The 13,224-nt window shown below is 41.1% G+C and overlaps 1 protein-coding gene across 4 annotated transcripts in view; it reads right to left on the reverse strand.

Annotated features, from left to right (window-relative positions):
• The window catches only part of TYK2 (tyrosine kinase 2), a 53,367-nt gene that overhangs the window by 37,385 nt on the left and 2,758 nt on the right, over positions 1 to 13,224 (reverse strand). For all 4 annotated transcript variants that reach the window (XM_080988055.1, XM_080988056.1, XM_080988053.1 and 1 more), the window contains exon 2: positions 1,801 to 2,005. In XM_080988055.1, coding sequence (XP_080844181.1) covers positions 1,801 to 1,984 — 184 coding nt within the window. In that variant the 5' untranslated portion in view covers positions 1,985 to 2,005. The remainder of the gene's footprint in view (positions 1 to 1,800; positions 2,006 to 13,224) is intronic.

Raw genomic sequence — 13,224 nt, forward strand, 5'->3', positions numbered from 1 at the left:
TCGCTTTACTGGTCGAGGGAGCCAGCGTACAGCTTCCGGGTCATGTGGCCAGCATGACTAAGCCGCTTCTGGTGAACCAGAGCAGTGCATGGAAACACCATTTACCTTTCCGCCAGAGTGGTACCTATTTATCTACTTGTACCTAGTCACTTCTGAAAAGGAGCTGGAAAGAAGGGATTGCTCCTCGTGGGACAGGGGGACTGCTGAGGGGCTCATCTCCTGCCCTGTGAGTTGAGTGACTGGAAGCTGAGAATTGTCAACTTGCTCAAACTACACTGGAGTCCTATTATGGGCACCTCCCTTTCTTAATTGCCTTCGGAATGAGATAATTTACAACCTAAAAGAGTTTCTGAGTCTGTTAGCAAAAAGCAAAAACCAACACCTGGTGAGTGAACTGCTTTCCATAATAAGAAGAAGGCAAGCAAGCAAGCTACTGTTCACACCATCATCAAAGTGACAAAAAGCTGGATTTATGGTGCGAAATGAGAAAGTTTTAAATGGACAAGGGACATACGTGAAGCTTTTTATTTTTTCTTACTCTTTGACTAAAGTGTTTTAAGTAATTGAAAGCTACTTTGCTAGCTAACACTGCATTCCTGAGGATGGAATTTGCCATATCTCACATTGTTGCCAAAACATGGTTCAATTGCTGAATGGATAGAAGCTGTTTAGAGACAGAAATTCTAATAAAGTGAAGCAAGAAAAACTTCAACATTCAGAATGCTGCTTACAAGAAAAGGAAAAGAAGAAAGAGAAGGGGGGGAGAGAATGAGATCTTCAGGGTCCCTGCTCACTGTGGATATTCTTATGCAGATTACGACAGAGCAAACAAAGTCTCTTAAGAGATCAATAGACTTTAGAAGAAGAATTAGAAAATTGAGAAGATTAGAAGGATCAGTCAATAAAATAGAGGCATCCTATACACAATTGACTGGGGAGGTAGGCCAATTACCGTATTTTTTGTTCTATAGGACGCACATTTTCCCCTCCAAAAATTAAGGGGAAATGTGTGTGCGTCCTATAGAGCGAATGCAGGCTGTGCCGCTAAGCCCAAAGCCAGAACAGGAAGACGGAGCACTGCGTAGCGCTCCGTCTCGCTGCTCTAGCTTGAGGACGGCTGCGCGCAAACCTCTGCAGGGCAGCGGGATGCCTTCACCCCGCTGTCCTGCAGAAGCTAGCAAGGCTGTTCCCAAGCCAGAACAGCGAGACGGAGGGCTCCGTCTCGCTGCTCTAGCTTGGGGACGGCTGCGCGCAAACCTCTGCAGGGCAGCGGGGCGCTGCGCTCCAAAGGCTTCAGGGATCTTTGAGGCTGGCGGTGGGGGAAAGCAGCGCTTCCCCCCACCGCCAGCCCCACAAGCTCTGGTGAATGTACCTTGAACGCACCTTGTTTTAGAGGGGGAGAACAAGGAAAAAAAATTTTTCCCTGTTCTCCCCCTCCTGTATCATTACAGTAGTCTTGTCTGGATGTCACTGGATGTCACCAAGGCAAGGTCTGCCTTCTCTAGTTAGGAATGGTACACCAGCTACCACCCTAAGCTAGCAGAAGCCACCACTGCCACCACATATACCTCCACGTAAAATGTTGAGTCCAGGAGGGCTCTCAGACAGTGAACTTGCTCCTTCAGGGGGAGTACAACTCCATACAAATCCAATTGCAAGGCTCCACTGCAGCCCAAGCCTCTGGATGTCATATTCCAATGGTTTTCTATAGATATTGATCCACATGGGCGATAAGGCACTTCTCCAAGAAGGGCTACATGTTTCCCACATTTCTCTAGACAAGCCCTATGGGCCACTTACCAATCTTCTGTGCAATATCGATGCAGATCTCTTCAGCACAAGGAGTCCCTTGCATATAAGTCTGGTACTGTTCCTCCTGCTCACCCTTCCAGTGAAGATATACCCTCAGCCCTCCAGAAGGTGAAAAACGACACCCCTCCATGTCTGATTCACTGTGCTTCACTGCACAATGACACAGTGGCATTCTGCCAATTCTTCCAAGTCCCTAGGTGGGAGGAAACAGAGACCTCATTAAGGAAACCTAAAACGCTTTCAGGAAACGTAGTCTTCAGCAACGCATACTCTCAGGAACATAGAGAGAGTGTGTAATACAATGTAATATATATAGTGAATGATTCACACCCCTACACCACTTCCCTTTTGATAGTATCAGGAAGAGCTTCCAAATACATGAAGTCTAAACCAGAGAAACGGGGGACTTCCGGAGGCGGCGCGAAACGGCAATGGCGGTCCTCTTCAGCTGCTGAAGAGGGGCTCCGCGGAAAAGGGTCGTGCGCTGCGGCACAGCGACGACCCACTCAGAAAAACCACGGGTAGAGTGAGCCCGTGGCCGTGGGATTCGGCGGGCACCAGGAGCGACCTCCGAAACGAAGAAGGGACCCCGTAAGGAGCCCCGGAACGTGGGGGGGGTAGCGGTGCTGTGAATCCATCGCTCTTTCCGCGGAAGTGAAGCCGCGCGGCTGCTGCTGATGAGCGCTGACCTTTCTTCCTTCAACATTTGATTCTGAAACTACTTACTCGTGAGTAAGAAATCTGAGACTCTATTTGAACTCAAATTTGTAAATTTTGGCTGAAAGCGGGAGACGCTAAAAAGGAAGTCAGTCTTCCGTCTTTGTTTAAAGTATCAAGCAAAGTTTTATTAAAACTGAAGCTTTGAAAGGAGCTTAAAAGAAGTTGGACTATACCCTGCAAATTCGGACTTGATTGGTTAAAAGTAAAAGAAAAGTTAAAACTATATTATAAGTGGACAGAGACTGTGATTTTTCTCTCTACTTTTTGTGGATTACAAAGTTACGAACTCAGCTCTCGGGCTGCCTGGATACAAAGTAACATCAGACAGTGGTAACTGTGTTTGAGGCATAAAAGTCACATTGGGCTACTTTGTAAATTACAAGAAAGGAACTGTGGTGTGCACCTTTGTAAAGAACTTTTATTTCTGCAGTTTAAAGTGAACCCAGAGGGCTCTCTCCCTTGTTTTGGTTTTTATTTAATTTTTATTTGGGAACTTAATGGTGGAAAATTTCCATCCTTCTCCCTAATTTTCTGGGGAGCTCCCCCTGCTGGATTGTGGAACTATTTGTCTCTGAGAACTGCTGCCTGCCTTGGAATTTTTTTTGTGTGTGGATGTTTATTTTCTAGATTGCTTTTCCCATGGGATTTACAATTTGACCTTGAAACCTGGACAGCTGTGGAATGAGTGGTGCAGCAAAAACAAGGGCTGCTAAGAAAGCAAAACAAACTGAACTGTTGCAATCAACTCTGCCAGTGCAGGTGCGTAGGTCATCTGTTCCAATTGTGACAGGTCTACAAGAAGGCCAATCTAGACAGCCAGCTTTTGGGGATATGGCTGCAGGAGGGCTAGACCCTGTTTCTAAAGAAATATTGGACCAGCTGGCGGCATTAAACAAGAAAGCAGATGAACAAGCGACCAAATTTGATCAGGTGACAGCTACAATAAATAGATTGACAGACCAAGTTGCCCAAAACACACAGGCAATAGGAAATTTTGAAAAAAGCATAACAGAAAATCAAAAACTGGCTGAGGAAGCAAGTACAAAAGCAGACCTTAATAAAAAAAGGATAGAGGAACTTAGTGGGGAAGTAAGACCACTGAGTAGACAGGTTACCGAACAGCAAGCGTATCTGTCGATGGCAGAATTGAAAAATAGGGAAAGCAATCTTAGGCTTAGAAATATCCCAGAACTAGAAAAAGAAGACTTGATTGGCTATTTGACAGCAGAAATATCTAAGTTCTGGGGTTTGGCAGAAGAGAAGGATTTTAAAATTGTCACCGCTTTTAGATTGGGAAGAGTGGTCAAAAAGGACAAACCAAGAGATTGCTTGATCATTTTGAGATATAAGCAAGAAAAAGAGAACATACTCGGCCTACATTTTAAAAATCCATTGGTGATACAGGGAAAGACAGCAGAAATCTTTAGAGATATACCAAAACAGTTGTTGGATTTAAGAACTACATATAAAGATCTGGCAAGCTTGCTGAGAAACAACTCAATCCGATACAGGTGGGAATTCCCTCAAGGACTATCTTTCAATGTGAAAGGGAAGAAGGTAAAAATTAGAACACCAGAAGAGCAAGAAAAGTTCCTAAACGATTACGGGGAGGACCTTCGGAAAGGAACAATAGGTACTTGGCCACCCCCCACGCCTGGTGCAAAACCAGATCCACCTCTGGATATAGACGACAAGGGAGACAACCCCATTGGTTGACAAATTGAGCCAGGATGTCTCTGCAGCTTTTTAGTTGGAATATTAATGGCGCAAATTCCCCCGAGAAAAGGAAGAGAATTTTTCATATATTGAGGAAAGAACAATTAGACGTCATCTGCCTTCAAGAAACTCATGTAACTAGGCTCCATAGAAGAGTATTAACCAACAAGAGACTAGGCCAAGAATTTACATCATTAGATAAAGTCAAAAAAAGAGGAGTTGTGATATATGCAAAGGAGAGCCTAGCACCAAAATTTGTGTTTAAAGATGAACAAGGAAGAATTTTGGCGATTGAAATACAATCACAAGGAGAAAAATTTCTGATAGTAGGAATTTATGCACCAAACGAGGGGAAATTGGAATTTTACAAGAAGCTGCATGAGATAATGCTGGAATATATTGACTATACTAACATCATTTTGATGGGAGATATGAATGGGGTTGTCTCCACGCATATGGATAAGTCACAAAATCAAAATTTGACTAAAGTTGGCAGATTACCTAAGACTTTTTTTGAACTTACAGACAATATGGACTTGATTGATATTTGGAGGACAAAAAACCCTCTAGGTAAAGAGGGAACATTCTTTTCTGAAGCCCACCTATCTTGGACAAGAATCGACCAAATCTGGATATCTAGAGGACTGGCTCCTAAGACTAAAAAAATAGAGATCTGCCCTAAAACTTGCTCCGACCATAATGCTTTGAAAATAGACTTAAGACTTACACCAGCTGGATCCTTCAGATGGAGAATGAATGACTCCCTGTTTAGAGATCAGGAGATCGTGAAGAAGGCCCAAAAAACGATGAAAGATTACTTTGAAATAAATTTGAACACTTCGGTGGAAAAGAAAACAATCTGGGACGCGAGTAAAGCTGTTATGAGAGGGTTCCTGATACAACAGAATACCATAAAGAAAAAACTCTGGAATGGTAAAAAGGACAAGATTTTGGAGAAGATAAGAGACGGAGAGAAAAAGTTGAGACTTAATCCAAAATCAAAAGAGGTTTTAAGAGAAATAAAATTCCATCAAGCACAATATGTGAAACTGACAAATCAAGAAATTGAATGGAAAATTAAACAGATGAAACAAAGATCATTCGAGTCGGCTAATAAATGTGGGAAGCTGCTGGCATGGCAGCTGAAAAAGAGACAAAAATTGAACTTTGTTACCAATCTAGAGGTTGAAGGAGAATGTATTCAGAAACCAGAAGAAATTAGAAAGTGTTTCCAGAGATACTTTAAAAAATTGTTCACCCAAGGACCCCAAGTGGAGATGGAGATAAATAAATTTTTAAAAAGTCATGGCCTGCAAAAACTTACACAAGATAAACAAACAGCCCTGAATTACAAAATAACACAACAGGAAATTGAAAGTGCCATTCAGAACATGCAGTTGGGCAAATCCCCAGGCCCAGATGGACTTACCTCCAAATATTATAAGACATTGAAGGAATATTTGGCTCAACCATTAATGGAGGTATGTAACCAAATTATGGAAGGGAAGGGGGCACCAGAATCGTGGAAAGAGGCATTCATCACCTTGATACCAAAATTGGAATCTGAAAAGACTCAACTTAAGAATTACCGTCCCATCTCACTCCTAAACGTGGATTACAAAATTTTTGCTGATATCTTGGCAAATAGACTGAAAAAAGTTTTAAAAGAAGTAATTCATAAAGACCAAGCAGGCTTTCTCCCTGGCAGGCATTTGTCTGACAACACCAGGAATATTGTTGATGTTTTGGAGTTACTGCAGACAAATTTGAATACGAAAGCAGCTTTGATTTTTATAGATGCGGAGAAGGCCTTTGATAATATATCTTGGAAGTTTATGAAGAAAAATTTGGAAGGGATGGGAGTGGGAAGGGCGTTCCAAAATGGTATTGAAGCAATCTATTCAGAGCAAAAAGCTAAATTGATAGTAAATAATGTGGTGACAGAGGAGTTTAAAATTGAAAAAGGAACACGACAGGGGTGCCCCTTATCACCCTTGTTATTTATTTCTGTCCTGGAGGTGCTGCTTAACTTGATCAGGAAGGATCAGCAGGTGGAAGGAATACAGGTTGGAGGAAAACAATATAAACTGAAGGCTTTTGCAGACGATTTGGTTTTGACATTACAGGAGCCAGAATCTAGCACAAAAAGAGCTTTAGAACTAATTTCTGAGTTTGGTCGGGTGGCGGGATTTAGGTTAAACAAACAAAAAACTAAGGTCTTGGTAAAAAATTTGACACCTTCAGAAATAGATGGGTTTCAAAAGGAAACAGAATTAAATGTGGTTAAAAAAGTGAAATACCTGGGGGTTAACTTGACCGGGAAAAATTTGAACCTATTTAAAGACAATTATGTAAAATGTTGGACCGAAATCAAAAAGGATCTAGAAATTTGGTCAAGATTGAAACTTTCCTTGTTGGGAAGAATTGCTGCCGTTAAGATGAATGTATTGCCAAGAATGCTGTTTCTGTTTCAGGCCCTGCAGATCGTAGACAGAGTGGAGTGTTTTGGAAAGTGGCAGAGGGACATTATGAAGTTTGTCTGGCAGGGCAAAAAGCCCAGAATAAAATTTAAAATATTAACAGATGCAAAGGAAAGAGGGGGATTTGCCCTGCCGGACTTAAGGTTGTATTATGAAGCTGCATCCTTCTGCTGGATGAAAGATTGGTTTTTGCTAGAAAACACTGATGTCCTAGATCTGGAAGGGTTTAACAATGCTTTTGGATGGCATGCATATCTGTGGTACGACAAGGTGAAGTCCCATAAGATGTTTAAAAACCATATTGTCAGAAAATCTTTGTTCATTGTCTGGACTAAATACAAGGACTTAATGGAAAATAAAACTCCGAGGTGGTTATCACCGATGGAGGCTAAGGCCACAAAAATACTTAATATGGGGGGTGGTTGGGCAAAATATTGTGAAATAATAGAAAGAAAAGGTGACACTTGGAGGTTGCAGAGTTTTGAAAAATTGAAAGGAAAGGTGCGAGATTGGTTGCATTATGCCCAAATTTTAGAGATATTTAAAAAAGACAAAAAAATCGGCTTCCAGGTGGAAAAATCAGAATTAGAGTTGGAATTACTTGAACCTAAGACGAAAGTGCTCTCAAGAATGTATAACTTGTTGCTTAAATGGAATACTCAAGATGAGATGGTTAAATCAGCCATGATTAAATGGGCACAAGACATTGGATACAACATTATGTTTGAAGACTGGGAAAGGTTATGGACCACCGGTATGAAATTTACGGCATGTAGTGCCTTAAAAGAAAACATTATGAAAATGATATACAGGTGGTACATGACCCCAGTCAAACTCGCAAAGATATACCATCTGTCAGACAATAAATGTTGGAAATGTAAAGAGGCTGAAGGAACATTCTTTCACCTCTGGTGGACATGTCCGAGAGTGAAGGCCTTTTGGGAAATGATTTATAACGAGTTGAAAAAGGTATTTAGGTATACCTTTAATAAGAAACCAGAAGCCTTCCTCCTGGGCATTGTGGGCCAGAGAGTGTTAAAGAAAGATAGAACTTTCTTTTTATATGCAACTACAGCAGCAAGAATCCTTATAGCTAAATATTGGAAGGCACAGGAGCTACCCACACTGGAAGAGTGGCACACGCAACTGATGGACTACATGGAATTAGCCGAAATGACGGGCAGAATCCGAGACCTGGGAGAAGAGGCAGTAGAAGAGGACTGGAAAAAATTTAAAGACTATCTACAAAAACATTATAAGCTATATGAAAGTTGAGAATTTGCTAAGTTTTGAGGAAAACATGCTTCAGTATTGAGAATTGAAAATGATTGAAACTAAGTCATAATGGTGAAAAGTTTTAATTTAGAATATATAAACAGATGAAAGTACAAAAACATACGAACAAGGTATTAATTTGCTGTATAATACTCCTTTATTGTAAAGAATGCAGGGATGGAAGATTTGGGGAAGTCCAGTTGAATATGAAAAAAGATGTGGAAAAGTGAATTTTATTTTTTCTAACTTTTTCTTTTTTTGTAAAACTGCTTTTGTTGTGTAAATTGATGATGGATTTTGACTTTGGAAAATAAGCAATAAAAAATATTAATAAAAAAAATAAAATAAACCAGAGAAACGGGGTTACAGTCAGTTTGTAGAGGAAAGGCAGCTTAAGCAAAAGGATAATGTGGAGTATCCACAAATTGCTTGATTCTCCCAGAATCCACATATACTAGTACCCAAACAACCAGCTCAGTTTGCAATAGTTCCTAGCAGCTCTAAAGCACAGGTGACAGCAGGGCTGGCCCAGTGTGTTCTGCCACTCCAGGCAAAACTGAAAATGATGCCCCTGCAGCTGGGAGGGGCAGCATTGCTGTAGCAGCAGTAAAGGACCACTGGATGGTTTAGTCCAGTCAAAAGTTGACTATGCGGTGCGGCACTTATCTTGCTTCAGGCCAAAGGAGCTGGCATTTTTCCACAGACAGCTTCCTGGGTCATGTGGCCAGCATGACTAAACCGCTTCTGGCACAATGGGACACCATGGCAGTAGCCAGAGTGCATGGAAACACTGTTTACCTTCCCGCCACAGCGGTACCTATTTATCTACTTGCACCGGTGTGCTTTCGAACTGCTAGGGTGGCAGAAGCTGGGACAGAGCAACGGGAGCTCACCATTGCCACATGGATTCAAACCTCCAACTTTCAGATCAACAAGCCCTAGAGGCTCAGTGGTTTAGACCACAGTGCCACCCATGTCTCATAAGGTGGTGTAAGTGGTGGTACCACCCGTCCCAGTTGCCCAGAGCCTGCCAACCTGAGGCAACTGCCTCACCATACTTCATGGGTGATAGTGAAGTTACCCACCAGCACATGAGAAAGAAGGCACATTATAAATAATCACATAAGGCAGAAATGGGCACAGGAGCCAAGTGTTATTCAGTTCATCATCTCACTGTTCTAGCTGGTAGGGAGGGATGCATTATATAGGAGTCTCATCCAAGAACTACAATGGACCTCATGCATCATTCAGTTCAACCCACTGGGTTGAAGCTATTCCTGAAAGAACCATTCTTTTCTTCACAAACAACTGACATGGTCAACATTAGGAAATATTTTACCATCTCTAAATCTAACACTAGTGATTCCAAATGAAAACACACTTTCCTGCTTCATGTACAATGAAGTGTTCTTTCATACCAAAGTAGGTGCAGCAAGCATTAACTCAAACATCTGGTCAAACCAGAGGTCTCATTTCTTTCAATAGAGACCAAAGCATCATAATACCAGCCAGCAGTTATACTATGCAGGAGTAAAATTCCAGTCTAGGAATGCAATTTCTTGCTGGTTGTTTATGCAGAACAAGTAGGAAGAGCAGAATTCTGTCCCGCCACCCAACTGTTCCTCTCTACTCCTGGTATTTAAAATAAAATAAATATAATAAAATCAGACCTACTATTTGGCTTCTGAAAAAGGGGAGGTTGATTCACTTCAGCATCACAAATTATATGGAATATATATTTATATCCCTGTTACTGAAATCTATGTGTATGTTGTTTAAGGAGTTCATCTCAAGTTCATGTAGGACACATACTTGATCAAAGGACATGCTGCTTTTCCTCTCCTTGAACATTCCTATTATAGTAATTAAAAATAAATATATCTCTACAAATTATACTGGTTCTGCAATCTAGGTTTCTTTATCTGAACTTGGTATGTTTTATCCTAACATTTTTTCACACACACATACACACAGGCTGGGGAGGACGACCCCAACTCAAAGTTAACTTGAGAAGTACATGTGTGCAGTGTCTGAAATTAGCCAGGTGCACTTTACAACTGGGGCAGGTCCAATTGTGACCACATGGAGATCTGTGGATGCCAGGCTGATGGCTGAAATCTCAATCTGGCTGGCCCCCCAGGTTTCCTAAGTAGGTAAGCAGAAGAGCTTATTTATTGCATTTATATCCCACCTTTTTATCCAACGAGTACATGGTTCACGCCACTACTCAGTTAATCCCTACAACAACCCTGTGAGGGAGGTTAAGAGGCTGTGACTGGCCCAAGGTCACCCAGTGAGTTTCATGACTGAGTGGGGATTTGAACCCTGATCTTCCAGGTCCTGGCCCAATACTCTAACCACTACACCACACTGGCTTCCTAGAGTACCTCTACTATGCTATGAGCTAAATTAAACAGGTAAATAAATATGGAGGAGGCAAAATGCCACTTAGAGAAGGATGTGAAATATTTTCCTTGAAGCTTGAATTTGTTTTATTCTGGATTGCTTTATTTGATGTTTTAATATGTTGTAAACCACTTTGATTTTTTTTCATTTAAAATATAAAGTAGTATGGAAATAAAATGTATAATAATAAGAAGAAGAATAAATCTAACCTGGGGGAAATGGCACCTAGACATTCTGTTGTGGTAACCATAACCTATGTTTATGGTGCCATTTGACAATTACCTTATATATCTGAGTTTCTAACACTGCATGTGTGGCCAGATTTTCTGAGGTAAATGGAAAGGAATGCCAAGCCAGAGGAAGGGTGCAGAACAATGCAGAATTGATTTTTTTAACTTCTATCTCTTGGAACCTATCTTTCAATTCCAAGAGTTTCACTTTAAAGGGAACTGGAAGCCAGGTTTCAGAGGCACACATGCACAAGCATTCTATTAAGGGCAAAAATAAGCAAATGGTTTTCCTTTAAAGCTAACAAGTTTATTTCCGTGCAGCATCCTATGCTCCAAACCAAGTATTATGGGCAGTAAGAGTCAGCATTGTCTAGCAGATAAAAATGCCTGAACCTGGACTTTGAAAAACCTCAGTTCAAATCTGACATAATCTACCAACTCTCTGGGTTGTCTCAGGTACTAATCTTGCATCCCAGTGTCAATTTCTGAGCAAAGCTTGAGGATAAGTGTTGCCTCCACCCTTTCCTCAAAGGAACGAAAAGCAAGCAATCGGCATGTATTTTGACAGCACTTCTTGTTCAGCATATTTTATCTTATTTATCCTTTTGTGTGGAAGTATGTGGTTACAGGGTGTTAGGACTGGAGCAAAGATCTGTCATGAAGTCCACTGGGTGGCATAGGCTGGTCAGTCTCTCAGTCTATCCCACCTCTCAGGTTTTTTGGGAGCTAGTGTACATTGCCTTGTGTCCATTGGAGATGGATATAAATCTAATGAATAATAATCATTAATATATGTTGTCTGCCATTTGCACAGTCTTATAATTGTGCAGCAACTTGTAGCTAAGCCTCCAATATTAAAGCCAACACACTCTATCCAGTACAATAGTACAGTGCTGAGAGATACACCATGTGCTCATTTCTACTCCAAGAGAAATACACTATATGCATCTTCCATTTAACAAAGTATCACAGCTGCATTTGAAGTAAGGCCTGAACTTCAGAACTTCTTCACCACAATTAGAAGGAATGGGAAAGAGTTTGCTACAAAGCACTAAAGTTAACAGACCACATTCAGTATCTGCACATCTGCTGGACTAAATAATACAGGACTAATCACTTGGGAGAATAGTTAAACAGAAAAGGAGATTGAGATCCAGGCTGCCATCCTTGCTGACTCAGATCGGTGGCCCATGGGCAAATCAAGTTCTCTTTACTTTGGGGGGGAGGGAAGATGTATAAAACAAGAAGTGATTTCAGTCTGAACAAGAATGGACAGAACAAGCACGACAAAACAAACAGGAATCCATCCACAGTTACCTTATTGCTTAGTCTTAGAGAAACAAACACAACAATATGTGCAACAGTGCTCTGTTCAGAACCCTGATTAGTTGAACTGTGCATCTATGAAAGGCATTTGAATAATAAGCAAGAAACTTTACATCCTAGACCCTTCTTTTTATTAGGCTCCCATTAAACTTTCAAACCTGCAATACACTAAGAAACTACCTTCTATGTTTTCCTATTACAACACTTGTATTATTTTATGATAAACCCATTATATAAACCCAAGCAGTCAGGTAGTTGGCTAGCTCATACTTTGGCAATGAAAACAACTTCATTCAAGTTAAGAATTAAAGCTAAGATTTTACCTGATGTGCTCTTCCATGCTAACCAAAGAATACAAAATTACACCACAGCAAATATTATAATCCCATGAGCAAAGCATTTGGCAAGGGAGAAGGCCAGGTGGAAAAACACTTGCCAGGATACCAAAAGCTATAAACACCTCCACAAGTTACAAATCAGATCACACTATGCTGGCCAAGCTCCTTCATAAGCAATAAAAATTACCATCTTAAAGGCCTGATATAGAAGACAAGTGAGTCCAGCCCACCATACCATCTCCTTTCCTTGGGTAATACCTGTCCCACAGTAATGTTTCTCAGTTCATTTCACATCCCTTCAGTTTCTTCTCATATACATACAGCAATCCTAGAAAGACCCACAAGCGTTCCTCCAATCTGCACACATCATTTCTTCCAACGAAAACCACAATATGTCAGCTTGTAGAAACATCCTGTATTACCCCTTTCACAGCACAATTCAACCTATACTGGTTTGAACACGTTTATAAATCCTATGATCTTCCTAGAACTCCCCGCCCCCCAGAAACAGTCCACTAACTCCCTGCACAAATCTCTATGCAGCCCAGCAATTGCCTTCTTTCCATAATGCTAACTAGCATTGAGTTTATGCTTTTATAATGTTCAAGTCTTCACATTATCTTGTTGCAATTCCAATAACCCTGTAAGGCAGGTCAGCACTACTATCTCTGTACTGCAGATGGGAAAATGAGGTTGTCTGAGAGATTTGCTTGCTATAGATCACTGAGTAAGTTCATGCTAGAAGACAGATTTGAATCAAGGGCTTCCTGATTCATTGGTTTATCAACACTAATGTAAGTAATCAGTGCTCTCTTATTGGGCACCAAATATGTGTTGAAATACACTGGAATTTCCACCACCATGTGAAGCGACAATGCACAGGAGAGCTTTTTCTGTGGTGGTCCTCAGATTGTGGAATCG

Source organism: Podarcis pityusensis (assembly GCF_964106645.2).
Source record: "Podarcis pityusensis genome assembly, chromosome: 17".
Classification (NCBI taxonomy): Eukaryota; Metazoa; Chordata; class Lepidosauria; order Squamata; family Lacertidae; genus Podarcis; species Podarcis pityusensis.